The 16,754-nt window shown below is 45.9% G+C and overlaps 1 protein-coding gene across 1 annotated transcript; it reads right to left on the reverse strand.

The window, feature by feature from the left end:
* Positions 1-468: 468 nt before the first annotated feature.
* Positions 469-7,341, reverse strand: IL1B (interleukin 1 beta). The gene is made up of 7 exons (XM_036873170.1): positions 7,278-7,341; positions 6,760-6,821; positions 6,177-6,225; positions 4,323-4,521; positions 3,362-3,523; positions 1,997-2,127; positions 469-1,261 (listed from the first exon to the last, which is right to left on the reverse strand). The coding sequence occupies exons 2-7, from the start codon at positions 6,804-6,806 to the stop codon at positions 1,049-1,051; spliced, it is 801 nt and encodes a 266-aa protein (XP_036729065.1). The 5' UTR covers positions 6,807-6,821; positions 7,278-7,341; the 3' UTR covers positions 469-1,048.
* Positions 7,342-16,754: the final 9,413 nt, after the last annotated feature.

Below are 16,754 nucleotides of genomic sequence, written 5' to 3' on the forward strand. Positions count from 1 at the left end.
TCTTAGCTGCTCCTTTCATACTTTGTCTTGTCTACTTGTTACGCTGCCTTTTTTTTTGTTTGTATATGTCTGCCTCTCCTATCTAACTAGGAACACCTTACCTTTCCGGTTTCTGTACTCCCAGCCCCTAATACATAGCATTTGCTTACTACATGTTTGTTGGATAAATGAATAGAGAAATACTTGGCAGCTGTTACCACCAATGCTTACTCCCCATAACGTTTTAGCTGATCCTGTTTATCAGAGGAAGCTTGTGCACCAGATATACTTTTGATGAACAATAGAAATGAAGGGGAGAGGTATCAAGGCTGGTCTTTTCTGGCCAGTGATGTTCCTAAGTGTTTTGCATTCAGTGATGAGGAATGGGCTTCTAACTCCCCAAGGAGAATGCTCATGGCCCCATTTACCTTGACCCTTCTATGTCAGATCCAAGACAAGTCAATGACCACGTGGCAAAAAATTTGTTTTCAGTGAAATTTATTTCAAAATCATTGAACAATCTGATCATCTTTCCTCATTCATAAATATTCCTGTTTAAATGATCTGAGCTTAAATGTTTTCAGGCTTAGTGAAAGGACTTGATATAAAGATGGCACACTAGCCCAAATGAAATTGGTTCCATAGATATCGAAGACTAGGATTTGTCACAGACTCTGCTGCTTCTTGGCCCCCTTGAATTAAATTAAATAGATTAACCCATCAATAAATAAATAAATAAATAGTTAAATGGTCGCTCATCAGAAGCTGTGTGCAAAGGACAGAGGATTTCTTTGAATCTAGTGTGCCATGGTTTCCGGCAGGCTGGCTTTGAGTGAGTGGAAGAGGTGAGAGAGGGCTGGCTCGGTGGATGGGGTCTGAGGACGGGCAGGGGGAAGAGTGGGGTTATTCCTGCTGGCTGGTGGGCAGGAGATCTCCTAGCACGAATACGGAGGGCAGTTGGGCATTGATTAGACAACAGTGAAGTTCGGGCTGCAGCCATGTTCTTCGATTCCCCTTCTGCCAGCCCTCGGGGTCATTCAGCCCATATGGACTCTGGGTACAGCTTCCTTTAGGGAGAGATGATTTCCATGGTGAAGTCAGTTATATCATGGCCGCCTTTGGAACGTCCTAGGAAGATGGGCTTTTCTTCTGCTTGAGAGGTGCTGATGTACCAGTTGGGGTACAGGGCAGACTCAAATTCAACTGTATTCTTGACTTCTGTCTTGTTGAAGACAAATCGCTTTTCCATATTCCACTTTGGGTAAGTTTTGGGGTCTACCTCCTGCAGCAAAACAGAAATACACATTTTCATGAGGGCAGGGACAAAGACGCTCTACTCTGATCTGGACAAAGATGTTCTCTGGGTCGGCTAGAGAGAAAATGGATACGCAGGTCACAGGCCCAGGAGCCAGACTCCTGAGTTATCTTTGAGACCCCAGGTTTCTGTGCGGTGACTGAAGGTGCCCCTTATCCTTTTCTGAAACTTAGCATCAAATGCTAGAGAGCATAACATAGGCGGGAAAGTTTTCCAAAAGTGAAAATTAGGTTAAAGCTCCTAGGTGTATCTGTTTCCAGGGACTTTGCTGTATATTTCCTCATGGCCCTGGCTAGAATGACTTCAGCTTGGAAATGAAGCTTTTGCTGGGAAAGCGGGTGAGGGGAGGTGTGATTTTGGGAGAGGGTTGGAAATGATGACAGGTGACAGGTCCCCTGAACAGATTAAGTTCCCAAAGCGTCATCTATCAAGTGGAGCAACCCTAACAATGTATAATCTCTTGGGTGGTAACAATGGCAAGACACAAGAACGTCTACATAATGATTTAATTTTCTGTGGTGGGAGTGAAAGTTGCATGCATTTAACACTTACATGAAACTTATTTACATCTATGCAAAATTATCAAGTAGCTCTGCTCCCAGAGTTTCTAAGGGGAAGAGATAGTTGTCTTGGAAGAAAGTGATGGCTAGGGGTCCTTCAGAGGAGACTGAGAAGGGCCTTCAGCCCCTGGTACCCACTCACCTCCAGCTGCAGGGTGGGCCTATCGCCTTTCATCACACAAGACAGGTATAGATTCTTTTCCTTGAGGCCTAAGGCCACAGGTATCTTGTCGTCACTTTCATCTCCTTGCACGAAGCTCATGCAGAAAACCACTGGGGAGAAGAAAGGGGTCTTATGGTTAGGGACACACAGCACTGCAGAGAGTCTTACAATTCAGCATCCTCTGTGGAAACCCACACCGAGGTTCCTATGGCTTAACAGACAGGGTAATCTGGCATCTCACAGATCATAGCAGGTTCAGTCGGTTGAATCAGGTTTTTCCCCAAAGAAGGTCTAGGGGCTTCTCAGAGCCTCACCACAGTGGCAATGAAGAATCAGGGGGTCTGATTTTTAGAAACTGCAGAAAGTCATCTTGTCCCTGACGGGTGATGTGTCCATCCGCAAGAGCAGAACCATTTGATCAATGTGAGGAAGTGAGAAAAGAGAGAAAGCTGGGTCCCGGAAAAACATCGGGCGCGGATCTGTTTCAGGAACGTAGAGAAGGAAGTGGGAAGGACTTGGGAAAGGAGCTTAGATGGGAGAAGTGACTCCAAAGAGAGACATGCATTTTAATCTTCCTCGGTCATAGCTGTCTCACTTGGAGGCCCCAAGGTCACGCTCACAGTGCAATTCTAAAGAAACAGGGCTGTCTTGGCTTGGCTGACACCAGGAAGCTTTTCCCCAGTGATGTCTCTCTCCAAGGTCAGCAGCCTTGGAAGAGAACAGCCTGCTTCTCTCAGCTGCCCCCTTGACCGCACCCCTGCATACAGGATTCAGCCATGGTGGCAAAGTGCCAGGCAGATTCCCACAACCCATGGGCCCCCCGGACTTGAGACAATTGCCAGTGACAGTAGAGAGATATAGGTTCCTGCTTGTCAGTAAGGTTTCCCTCTAAGGAACCATCTGGTTGGTATTGGGCGGGAAAGATGTTAGGGGCGAGGGGGGCGGGGCTGGGAATGAGGCGGGGGAACAAATTATCTCCTCACCATTCTAGTTTCAACTCCAACAACAGGAAGAAAGAACCCACAGGCAGTTAGGTCTTGTCCATCAAATGACTCCTTTCTAATAGAAGCACTGACATGGCACTACCATTCAATGACTTGACTGAACAGTGGTCCTGACCGTGCTTGAGCCCCCTAATTTCTCAGTCACCTCTCTTGCTGAAAACTAAATGTGCTGAGGGACTCGATCTGGTGTCATCGCTAGGACCCAAACAAAAACATATCCTTTATTGTATGTTATTTCACTGCTGTTGGTCATTTGCCTTAATCATCTGCTCTGTGGAAAGTGTAGAGAATTAGCAAGCTACCAGAGGGCCAAGAAAAGAAGCAGGATGTCCCCAGGTACCTTCTCGGTTCATGTCCCGCGCGAGGAGGTGGAGGGCCTTCAACACACATGGGCCAGCCAGCACCAGGGATTTTTGCTCTTTGTCTTGGAGTTTGCAGTTCAGCGACTGCACACCCGCGTCGCACAGAAAATCGTCAGCGTACGTTTCAAAGATGACAGGCTCTAAAATGTGGAGCACAGACGTCGTTTAGGTAGAAGCTCAGAAGGGCAGGCCTGACGCTGTGAAGCAGCAGAATTTGGTTCCTCGGAGGATATCTGAGCATGCACAGCCGAAGTTTGATTATAACATTGGTGGGGAGGAAGCCGGGGTGGGTCAGAACACTGGGCCTGGCACCCTGAGATTTGGGTTCAAGCCTCAGCTCTATTGCTGGCTGTGGGTGAGCCATGGAGCGACTTATGCAAAATGGCAGTGGCAATGGAACTGGCCCAACAGGGATATTCTGAGACTTGCAGGAGATACATAAGTGAAAGCCCTCAGAATGATTGGGTGCTTTGCAAATATCAGTAGTTATCAAGGTCCTATGTTAAGAATAGTTTCAACAACTAAAAATGAGACTAAAACCATCACCAAATTGGATTTTATACAGTCGTGTCTTGAGATGTAACATTTTGGGTACCATTTTATGCATGACTATAAATATATTCTGGAAAAGCTTCCATTCTTAAGATTAATAGCACTATTAGCCAGTTACCACATCATTTCATTAAAGAAGAATTCCTTAAAAAATCTTTTAAGTGAATAAAGCAATCTGATGGAAGACAAAAAAAAAAAAAAAAAGAATAGTTTCAACTCAAGAGAAGATTAATTGGGTTTCTAGGTGTCTCTGTTTGCCTCTCATTGCTGGGCCTTCTACTTTTAAAGGGTTTCAGCTTTAGGGAAGTTTAGTTGACTGTTGGGTTACAGCCTCTGAGAAGGAAATGACCAGCAATCTTGTGTCTGCCCTCAGCTCTCATTAGGTACCTTCTTCAAAGATGAGTGAAAAGATGCTCCTCAGGTCGTCATCCTGGAAGGCCTGTGAGCAGGGAATCCTCTTCAGCTTCTCCATGGCCACGATGACCGACACCACCTGCCTGAAGCTCTTGTTGTAGAGCTGGTGGGAGATTTGCAGTTGGATGCTCCCATCTCCCACGGAGCTGAGGTCCAGGTGTTGGACGCAGCACTGTGGAGAGAATAAGGAGGTCAGCGTGGGAAGGTGCTTGTGCCAGAAAACTCCGGTTTTGACATGAGAGAGGACGAAGGAGGGGGTAACAGAGCTTCTAAGGATAAACGTTCATCTCTCCGCAGCCCAGAGAGGTTAAGTGGTTTACCCAAGGGCACGTGGCAAGAGAGAGGCAGACCCAAAACTAAAACGTTGGCTTTCTGATGCCCTATATGGTATCCTTCTAGAATAAATCCCATTTCTACCTTATCTCTTTTACACAGGCTCCACCTAACCATAGACTTATACCTTCTTACACTTTTGATATTTTTATAAATCTAATGCACTAACACTATGTAGTTAATCTTTCATGGCAATGATGATCATAATATATTCAATACATCTATGCTCAGTCAACAATTATTCTATACAAGTTTTTTTTTTTTTCTCTAATGCTCTCTCATAAATAACCTGCCAATACTTTAAAAGTGGTTACTATTCGTGAAATAGGTTCCCATTTCCACCTTATTCAGAGAACCTGTATAACTAACTGCATTAAGGCTTAACTGAGTTTGCCCCCAAGGCACGATAATGGTTTAAAAGCTTGAAGGACAGCTAAAGAGACGTGTAACAGTGCAGAGGAAAGCTGAGTGCGAGATAAGTTCCTGCCCAGAGCAGAGGCCCCAGATGAAGGAGGGCCAGGCTCCTGGAAGAGACAGTGGAGGAGGGCCGGGCACAGAAGCTGCACCCCAGCCAGGGCTGGAGAAAACCAGTTACGCTGGTTTTAAAACCTTTAAAGAAATGTGCTTTTAACAAGACTGAGACTGGATGAGGAGGCTGGAGGAGGCTGTCATGAACTAAAAAAGTAAGAGAGAACTAGCTGCCTGCTAATCTGTACAACTGCATTAGCTGGGCTGATGGCTGGACACCCTGGGAAAGTTATCAGGTCTCTTACAGAAGAGAAGAGCCAGCTGGAACATCAACAAGGCTCTCTGTAAAGATAAGAGTCAGAGAAATACTCCTCTGCTGGGATAGACTTAGCTCCTGTTGACAATATTTCAGAACTGAAGGTTGCGGGATGCTAGGGTCTCTGACATCATCCAGCTCATGAGGCTTATTTTTCAGATGAGGATCAGAGGGGTAATATGACTTGACCAAGACCCACTGGCAAGTGAATAATTTTCTTGCCACTCCCAACTAAACTTTTTCTGTACATCATCTATGCCCTGTTATCATAAGCTCCACCCCAGGGAGCAAAAAACAACTCCACCCTTAAAGGATGCAGACATGTTCATTCTCAAGGTCATCTTCTCTGGGTCTCAGAGTGTGACTTAAGTGATTAACGTAGTTTCATCACTCTTAGGGCTACAAGCCTCCTCTAAAAGGAGAATCAAATTTGCGTTGGAGCCTGGACCGTCTTCCTAACATGAGACAGCAAACACTATCTCCTCTGTAATTCCCCCTCACCCTGTGCAAGCATGGCCACCATCACCGGGCCTCAGTGAACCACTGTGGTGGCGTGGGAGCTGTGTAGCGGCCAGCCTGCGTCTGTCTCACTGGAAGAGGAGAAAATCATTCGAACACAAAATTCCATAGGAACAAGGTGGACCCCTTTCCTTGAGTCTTTCCCACGTCAGAGCCCCTTCATGTGTTGGGAGCTAAGCCCACGGACTCACCTTCATCTGTTTGGGGCCGTCAGCCTCAAATAACAGGTCATTCTCGTCACTGTAATAAAAACAGAGAGATTGTTCAATTACGTCTCCCGGACAAGATTATTTTTCCTTCCCTGCAAACACTCTTCACCGTTAACAGGAAACTGCAGACAGCATGTTCCTTAGGGCTGCCTGAAGCTTCCAGGTTCCGTGGTGATACGCAATGGAAAAGCAAATGAGGCAGGGCAGGTACCCCCGTTGCTGCCTGTTGGATGCTGAGACCTAACTTCCAGCCCAGTTAAAATCTGAGCTTTCCTTCTCACTTAAGCCAAATGTGGCAAGGGATCCCCTGTATTGCCCACTTGGCATCTTTCCTTCCTGTTTGCTCTCTGCAGGCAGTCCTTGCAGCAACATCTAGATGGCCTATGGGTGCCAAGGCCGGACTTAGAGTGGGAAATCAGTCTTTAAACCAGGTTGCCTTGGAACCCTGCTTGCCACTGAAAGAGGCAGTTTGGGGGGGCAAATCTGGTCTTCAAGCACAGATGACACATTCCGCTCTTGAGAGGGGAGCCCTGTTCACATTACTGGTATCAATTTTCCCACTGACCTGTAGTAAGCCATCACTTCGTTGGTGGGCTCGGGTACTGTTGCCATGGCTGCTTCAGAAACCTGTGTAAAGAGGAGAAAATGAGTGACCATTTGCCGCGCCAGTCCCCACGAGGGCTGCCTTCACATGTGAATTGCCCTCAGCATCTAGTACCTGGCAGGCATGCAAAGAGGCAATCTTTGAATGCATAAGTGAATGCACGAAAGAGTCATCCTTTGGGTCCAGAGTAAAGCATTTGCTAAATCAAGCCCAAACCAGGAGTGGATTTATTAGGAGACCTGCGGCAGAGGTTTGATGCTGAGCTCTCAGACACCAGCTGCGAGATAAGCAGTATTAATCCGCAATATTTTGCGAGTTATGGCATTATAGTACACCTGGCATTTGTGCAAAAAGCCCAGCCGTCAGGCCGAGAGAGAAGGAGGGAGGGAGAGAGGGAGAGAGGGGGGAGAGAGAGAGAGAGAGAGAGAGAGAGAGAGACTCCCTTAGGACCTAGTCATAAGGAAGAATTAAAGTGGTACCTGGGCAATGAAGGCTGCCTGGAGAGAATAGAATCCCTGAGTGGCTTGTTGTGCCTCCAAGAGGTATGCTGTCTGCCAGTTTCTCCCTCACTATTTTATGGCCTTCAAAAGCAGAAGTCGGGAGCTGAGAAATTTCCCGTTTGGTTAACTGATTTCACAACAAAGTTAAAAAAAAAAAAAAAAGAGGATGGATGGGAACTTCTGGGAGAGGGTAAACTGAAATAATTCTCTAATCCTTGGACGGGCAAGTGGTAGCAAACTGTGACACATTTTTGCAAATGTGTCATCATGCAAATATATGTTGTTTTTTTCTGACAACTATTGTGCAGATGATGTCAATCAAAAATACTGGGTTTTCCTAGGTTAGAAGGACGTTTTAATTTAGGATCTCTGGGGTAAAGTGGAGGACACGCAGAGAGACACACACACAAATGCTCCCTCACTCTTTGCACATAAGTTTAGGAACCTTCCCACTTGGAGATGGATAAATGGGCCTAATGAAGTAACAGTAACCCTGCCAGTTCTGCACCCAGCGTGCTGTTTTCTCCCTTGGGGGCTCCGGGTCAATTACCAGAGCCTCTGGGGAGACACTTGATCTTGCTAGGATGAAGCAGAGAAAACACAGTTGTGCAGGGGTTCAGGCTCCAGATGGGGCTGGGGAAACCTTGGAGACAAGCTCATTCAACCCATTCAGACCAGGTGCTGGTACCCTAGCCAATTGCATATGGAATCTACATCAGTGTTTGGTGAACAGTGAAACGAGCCTGGATTGAGAACATATTTGAAAAGATTGTGAATAAGTCAGGCTTCGTGATCACATCCTCTTTTTAAGATGCAGAGATGTTTTTTGCCTAAAAGAATTTTTTTTCTGTTAACTCTGAAAAGTGAAAAGTTTTACAAATAAGAATATTCAGCTGAGGCTATATCCCTTGGTAACTCCAAGAGTTATTAGACTTTGTTTTTTTCTCTAGCTTTATTGCAATGCAATTCACATATAATGTTGTATAAGTTTAAGGTGTACAACATGATGATTTGGTATATATATATATGGCAAAAAGATTACCACAATGCAGTTAGTTAACACATCCATAACCTCACACATATATATACATATACATACATATATATATATGGTGGTGAGAACATTTAAGATCTACTCTTTTAGCAACTTTCAGCCATATGATACAGTGATACAATATAGTTAATAATAATCACCATACTGTACATTAGAGTCCCAGAACTTATTCACCTTATAACTGAAAGTATGCACCCTTTGACCAACATCTCCCCATTTCTCCCAACCCCTAGCCCTTGGCAACCACTATTCTTTTCTCTGTTCCTGTGAGTTTTGCTTTTTTTTTTTTTAAGATCCCACTTATCGGTGAGATCATATAGCATTTGTATTTCTCTCACTTATTTTACTTAGCATAACACCCTCAAGGTTCATCCACGTTGTGACAAACAGCAGGAGTTTCTTCTTTTTTACGGCTAAATAATATTCTTTTATATACATATTGTATATCTCTACATAGAGATATATATCTCTGTAATATAGTCTGAAATCAGGAAGTGTGATGTCTCCAGCTTTGCTGTTCTTAAGATTGCTTTGGCTCGTCAAGGTCTTTGGTGATTCCATACAAATTTTTGGATTGCTTGTTATATTTCTGTGAAATATGCCATTGGAATTTTGATAGGGATTGCAATGAATCTATAGACGGCTTTAGGTAGTATGGACAGTTTAACAATATTAGTTACTCTAGTCCCAAACATGCGATATCTTTCCATTTATTTGCGTCTTTGCTTTCTTTCATCAATGTCATATAATTTTCAGTGTACAGATCTTTCACCTTCTTGGTTAAATTTATTTGTATTTCGATGTTATTGTAATGGCATTGTTTTCTTTATTTCTCTTTTAGGTATTTTGCCGTTAGTGTACAGAAATGCACCAGACTTTAACTCAGACACCAGAAGAGTGCCTGCCCAGGGTACTGCCCCAGGGTAGCCCTAGAAGAAGGAATGAATGACCGGGTCAAAAATGGGGCATGGAGTCTGGGAACGGTGCCTTCTCTACCCCCTTTGTCACGTCAATATTATAGCACTTATTATAACACCGAATCGAAACCTGGCTCACTGACCTGGTTCCCTTAGGAGTCTGTGAACTCTTTTAGAGCTGGGTCTAGCACAGTGTGTGACATGCAAGTTCAGGCAGTAAAGCTTTGCTGCCTGAAAGAGTGAGCAGGAATTTGACAGTGTTTTTACTCAAGTAAGGATGTGCTTACTCTGTGCCAAGTCCTGGGCTTGCACCACATGGTTCACAGGAGAGAGTTCCTGACTTTCACAGGCAGGAGGGAAATAAGACTCTCCTGTGGGCAAGGATGATGCAGTGCCTTCACCAACCAGCCTTCTGATTGGGTTCCCAGTATCTTGATATCAGGAAGGCAGACACAAGAATCCCATCTTTGGAAAGTTATATGTTTCAGAGGGAATCTGAAAGCTGCATCCTGTTCAATGCATCCATTTCTTGGGAGTTTGGGGAGCAATAGTCCCTAAGTCCTCATAAAGTTGGGTGTCTGATTGTGCAGACTCCCCGGAGGCCCTGCCTAGGGAGCCTGGTGGATTACTCTGCTTTGCCTTCATAAGATCCACCCTGGAAAGCAACCCCTGGTCCTCAAGTCTCGCTGAAGGAACTACCGCCTTCCTCAGACTCTTTATGCTGGGGGTCCCCAGGACCCGGGGGTCTGGTAACTCTGTGAGTTCTCCTGACAGAGAACACAGAGAGGCACTCAATCACGCTGATGTGATTACAAGCTGAGTGAAGGAGAATGAAAACCAGTGACCGGAGGGCAGGGGTGCAAGGGACTCATGTGTCATTTCTGAATGAATCCATTCTGTTTCTGGGAGTCAAGATAGAGGTCAGGAATGAATCTACTTCTTCATCCTCTTCATGCACCAGTATCCAGGGTGCATGAGTCCTCATTGTTTCTCCTCGAGGGAAATTTTGGAGCCATGGGGCAATGTCCTTTGACGTAGTAGTCTCTACAGTTCTGCCATGTCTCATCCTGACCCTGTAGCCCAGACCCAAAACCTGGCAGCATCCTGTCTGTCTCAGGAAGTGAAACCTCTTATTGTGTCAAGCCGGCCGGTTGCACAATGCATGTATTAAACCCTGTCTTTCCAAGGAGACCACTCAGGCCCCAGCACTTCTTTCCGGTGCCCAATAAACAGAAAACATCTCACTACAGATGTAGTTGCACGGAGGGAGGGCCTGGAAGAGGGACGACGGTGGAGATGGAGATGCAGACACCCAGGGAAATGGACCAAGCAGAAGTTGGGGGGGGTGGTGGTGGTTGGCAATGCCAGCACGTCACAGGGAGCTCCAGCTTTTGGGGAATTCTTCAGCTACTGAGTCACCCAAGCCCTTCTCAGCGGCAAGTTGCCCTCTACCCTGGTAGGTCATTCCTCTGAGACAGGATCCTGGCACTGATTCAGAGCAGCAAGCGCCTTGGTACCATCTTATGCCTGATCTTGGGCGTTGAACCTCTCTTATCAAGGTTGGCCTCACTCAAATGGTCTTCAATCACTTTGAACAAGAAGACCAGCAAAATAATCATGGGTTACCTCTTATATCATCATGATACATGTAGTGATGACTGCTCTCCGCTGTGGGCTATTCCTTCCTTGTTCACTCCCTTGCTCAGAACAGAACTAAGGCCCAACCATCCCTCCCATTTTCCCCACGTCCCTTCTCATCCTTGGCATTGACTTCCTAACATTGTTCATAAGAGTCTGCCTTTTCCTTCCATTATTTCCACGGGTCTTTCTGGTATCTGAAAGTATAAACAACGTCCTGTGTAGCCACGCCTGTCTCCATGAATACCTGACTCCTTTTCCTCCTGCTTTGGGGATTATTTGGAAATGGGCAGCCTGATTTTGAGACCTCTGCTCTTCCTCTCACAGCATCATCTCAACTGGGCCTGCTTCCTACCCGCCCCGGACCCAGGTACTCAGAGAGGCGACAGACAGACTCCAGGAAGACTCCATTCTTCCTCTAGGTCTAGAACAAGGAGGGCTTAGATATATAGGCAGGAGGCTTGGTCCAGTGAGGTATATGGTCCCCAGTGGCCTCTCCCCTTAGGCTCAATCGTTATTTCACCTCTGAGAGCCCAGTGAAAACTTACCCTTCCTTTGGATCCAACAGAAAAGCCCTGGGTGGGTGAGGTGTATATCAAGGGCTTTGTGCTCTATATCTTTTCGCACACATCAAGTGTATAGGAGAGTCGGCCACAGACATAGTACTCTGATAGAGCTTGTACCAGGGGCCTGGAAACATTATGTATAAAAGAACTAGATAGCAAATAATTTAGGCTTTGTTGCAACCACTCAACTTTACCACTGTCGTGAGAAAGCAGCCATGGGTAATACGTAAATGGATGGGCTTAACTGGGTATGGCCTGCAGGTTGAAGGAGTCAAGTGCCTGTCATACCCCATTATATTACACCATTTTTTTTTAAAGATTTTTTTGGGATATGGACCATTTTTTAAAGTCTTTTTTTTTTTTTTTTTTTTTTTTTTTAATTATTTATTTATTTATTTATGGCTGTGTTGGGTCTTCGTTTCTGTGCGAGGGCTTTCTCTAGTTGCGGCAAGTGGGGGCCACTCTTCATCGCGGTGCGCGGGCCTCTCACTATCGCGGCCTCTCCCGCTGCAGAGCACAGGCTCCAGACGCGCAGGCTCAGTAGTTGTGGCTCACGGGCCCAGCTGCTCCGCGGCATGTGGGATCTTCCCAGACCAGGGCTCGAACCCGTGTGCTCTGCATTGGCAGGCAGATTCTCAACCACTGCGCCACCAGGGAAGCCCATTTTTTAAAGTCTTTTAATGACTTTGTTACAATGTTGCTTCTGTTTTATGTTTTGGTTATTTGGCCCCGAGGCATGTGGGATCTTAGCTCCCCGACCAGGGATTGAACCTGCACCCCCTACATTGGAAGGCAAAGTCTCAACCACTGAACCCCGAGGGAAGTCCCATCACACCATTTTTATTGGATAGAAATTTAGAAACAGTATTTTTAAGAAAGCTGTCCTTGCTCATAGAATTCAACATCAAAAAAAACAAACAACCAGATGAAAAAGATGGCAGAAGATCTGAACATTTTTCCAAAGACGGAATGCAGACGGCCAACAGGCACTTGACCAGATGCTCAACATCGCTGATCATCAGAGAAATGCAAATCAAAACCACAATGAGATATCACCTCACACCTGTCAGAATGGTATCATCAAAAAGAACACATATAACAAATGTTGGCAAGGACGTGGAGAAGAGGGAACCCTCCTACACTGTTGGTGGGAATGTAAACTGGTGCAGCCACTGTGGAAAACGGTATGGAAGTTTCTCAAAAAACTAAAAATAGAACTGCCATACGACTCAGCAATTCCACTCCTGGGTATATATCCAAAAAAACAAAACAAAAACAAAAACACTAATTCAAAAAGATGCATGCAGCCTCAATGTTCATAGCAGAATTATTTACAGTTGCCAAGATATGGAAGCAATCTAAGTGTCCATCAACAGAGGAATGGATACAGAAGATATGGTATATATGTACAATGGGATACTACTCAGCCATAAAAAAGAATGAAATGATGCCATTGCAGCAACGTGGATAGACTTGGAGGGTATTATGATTAGTGAAATAAGTCAGACAGAGAAAGACAATACTGTATGCAATTACTTATATGTGGAATCTAAAAAATACAACGAACTAGTGATTATAGCAAAAAGGGAACAGACTCACAGATATAGAGGACAAACTAGTGGTTACCAGTGGGGAGAGGGGATGGGAGAGGGGTAACATAGGGGTAGGAGATTAAGAGATATAAACTATTATGTATAAAGTAAGCTACAAGGATATATTGTACAACACAGGGAACATAGCCAATATTTCATAATAGTCATAAATGGAGTATAACCTTTAAAAACTGTGAATCACTATATTGTACATCCATAACTTACATAATATTGTACATCAACTATAACTCAAAGAAAAGTCAATGTGAAAAAAAAAGTTTTTTAAAAAAAGGCTGTCCTTTATTGAGCGCCTGCTAAGTACTAGGCAGCTTTTTCTCATTATCTTATTTAGTCTTCACAGTAAACTTTGAGGTAAATAGCACCCATTTCACCAATGAGGAAACTGAGGCCAACAGAAGTAACGTACCTGAGACCATGCAACTAGTAAATGTTGGAATCATGACTCAGATATGGGTTCGCTGAACCCAAACCAGAACCTTTTTTTTAAACCACTTTTGATTGTTACGAACGTTTCTTGCCCCCCTCCTGTGCAGTCCACAGTGCCCATCTGTAGACTCCTTCCTCAGTGATGCGGTTATATTCTAAAGGACATTGGCCTGGCGGATCATGTATCTGTCCCCAAACGTTTCTACATTGTCTCCCTTGCCTGCCCTCCTTTTCCCACCTGGCTGTGACAAGCTGTGTGAGTTTGCTTCTTTCTCCTTCTTTCAGGGAAGCACGGGGACTTTCCAACTCGGTTCTTAGTTCTCTCTCTTCCCTTTTCTGAGTTTCTTTCTTATTCCTCTTCACTTTCTCACCTGCTCCTGGTGGCTCTGTTGCCTGAGTTCCTTTGCCCTTTCCTATTTCCTTAAGACTTTGTTATAGCACTGTCAAAGGAATCCCTTTAGGGATTCTGTCTCTGGAATTTTATGCTTTTTAAAATGATGCTGAAAAATACTTCTCTCCTAGAATCTCTGATAAAACGCTTCTCTCCTAAACTGTCTGTTGTGTCTGCATTCTACTCGCTGGTTGTTACATAATCGAAGGTGATTTGGCCATTTCCTTCCATGGCTTGGTTAATTTCACTTCTTTACTCACTTCCTCCTTATTGGCTGGAACTGAGTTTTCTGTTTTCTGGGAGAGGAAGTTCTCACCAAGGCCACTCGGGATTTGTTGGGTACACTGGTCAAGTCTGGTACCCAGACTCTGGGTGGTTATCTCCCCCAGTTACTGAATGAGGACGCCTGAGTGTGTAAAGGTGTTAGGAAAATTCTGCCAAAACTTCAATACAATGGGTAGATATTACAGAATTCACTAACCTCTGACTCGGAGTTTCTTTCTCTCCCTGATATTAGAGGGTTAGAAAATCTTCCAACATCTCATGAAGTTAACTTATGATGTGCACAAGCAGAAAGTTATATGTTAGAACTAGTAGCGATTTAAACAACACCCTTCTTAGGCTTTTTGTTAATATAATGCTCATTTTCAAAGTATCAAATAACACAAAAGTATTTAGAATAAAAGCCCTCCACTCCCCCTTCCCCACTCCCTCTCTCACTGGTTAAGGCATTCAACCAGAAAGTATCACAGTCTCTACCACCCAAGGACTCACCCCTCCATCCATTCATGACCCACCATCAGTTCGTGGAAAGGTCTTTCTTGAGTGCTTCCTAAATGCCTGGGATCTGTATATTTCTTTTCATCCCCATACTTCATTGCAGTTCAAGCCTTCCTGCCTTGTCACCTAGGTTATTTCAGTCATGTCCTAATTGGTTCACTTGCTGCCATGGAAACTCCATCCATCCATTCCCCACACACCAGCCACAGAGATCTCTCCACAAAGTAAATCTGGTGACACCAAGCCCTTGCTCCAATCCCATCACTGGCTTTCCATCCCCTTTGTGGGTGAGTCCAAGCTCCTGAGCTTGGCAGGCAAGTCTCACCATGGAATCTTCTGCTTTCCTCTCCTAGCCCAAGATCTTTCTGTGCTTTTGCGCAACCCGTTGTTTCTGGCCTGGAACCTACTTCTCTTTGTACCTTGGCCAACCCCTAGTCCTTCAAGACTCAGCTCATGCTTTGCCTCCTCCATGACAAGCCCCTTCCCAAGCTGGGTGGTAGGTACCCTTCTTCTCTGTGGTGTGCCTCTAACACCCTCTGCAAACCTCCTTCATTGTGTTTTATTTGCTTGTCTCCCTTACTGTTGATGTACCTGTTGCAGGCTTTGGCTTATAGCTCTGATCTCCGTGCCTGGCACATAACGGTGCTCCGAAAATGTTGGTTGACCTCATGCACGAAAGCCAGGAGTGATCACGCCACACCACTCTCACCGCTTCCATCTTGAGCTAACTTCCTCTGACAGGGAAATGTTTCCTTAGAAAAGAATATCTTTGCATGAAAAGCAGAGACTCACCAGAAGTACAAGGTCCAGCTCAGAACAAACTCCTGGGCAGCAAATAGGCTCCCCAGACTCTTAGAGCAGGAGGGTAGTTCTGGCCCGGTCAGCGGTCTTATCCTCTTGGAGAAGCGCAGCTCCTGCCACGAAGGCACTGGCTTGAGTCAGTGCAGTGTCCACCTGCTTGTCTGGGGAATTCTGAGCCTTTTATGAAGTTTTTTTTGGGACAGGGAGGTGATAGGGGCTCCCACTATAACCAGGAAGGGGTGGTGTTCTCCTGACCTGGGTCTCACCAGAAATACCCTGGAGGCAAATTCCTGGAAAGATGCTCCCGTCTCTCCAGTATGGCAATTTTGAAGTGTTTCTTGAGGGCTTTCCAAATTCCTCTGAAAATGTAGGAATTCTAGAAAGACAAAGTCAGAGGTGATGGCATGTCATGGTAAGTAAGGTTAGCTGGGCAGGTCAGGTAAGGTAATGTCCATCCTTCATTCAACACGGGCACCCAGTTTGAGGTGTGTGTGTGTGTGTGTGTGTGTGTGTACAAGCAGGGGAAGGGTAACAAAACTACACAAGACATGGTAGCTGTCCTCAAGGAGTTTCTGCAAACGTCCACAATTTAGGATGGAATATGGCAAGTGCCGGGGCAGATGTAAACTGCCGCCAAGGGGCCGTCTCCCTTTCCTGTCCACACTTGGAGACGCGGCCAGGCCAGAAGAGGGAGAGCAGCGCTGTCCAGCTCTCCGGGGACTTCGAGTGCTCTAGGCTGCATGCTGGGCTGCTTTGGGGGAAATCGTGGGCTCTGGCGGGAAGGCTTGTTTACTGCAGGGCAGAGCTGAGGACCTGAGAGCACCAGGAAAGGCGTGGGGTGAGCACCTCCTCACTCTGGGCAAGGGATTGTGAGGAAGAGCGGGGCTGGCCTTGGTGCCCTGGTGTCCTCATGTGGCCACAGTCACTGGCTTGGGACCCTGAAGGGGATGGAGAGGTACCATCAGACATGCCGGGGAGAGGGCGCGCCGGGGCAGGAGGAGGGCCCTGGTGGGCACGGGGGAAACTTCTTTCTCAGTTAGCCTCATGGTGGCTTGGGACCTGCCTGGAGCCCACCTGGGAGGTGAGCAGGTGGGGTGGGGCGGGGGGGGCGCGGTGAGCTGGTTCCTTTCATACTGGGAACCCCCCTGGGAGGAGAGGAGAAGGAGGGCCTGGACCGCGGACCTGGGAGGGGCCTCGCCTCATCCTCACACCTTCAGAAGAGTTCTGTTGAAGGCAGGAAGGTGGCCTCAGAGATTTAGGGGCGGGTAAG

The sequence above is a fragment of the Balaenoptera musculus genome, chromosome 13, assembly GCF_009873245.2.
Source record: "Balaenoptera musculus isolate JJ_BM4_2016_0621 chromosome 13, mBalMus1.pri.v3, whole genome shotgun sequence".
In the NCBI taxonomy this organism is placed as follows: Eukaryota; Metazoa; Chordata; class Mammalia; order Artiodactyla; family Balaenopteridae; genus Balaenoptera; species Balaenoptera musculus.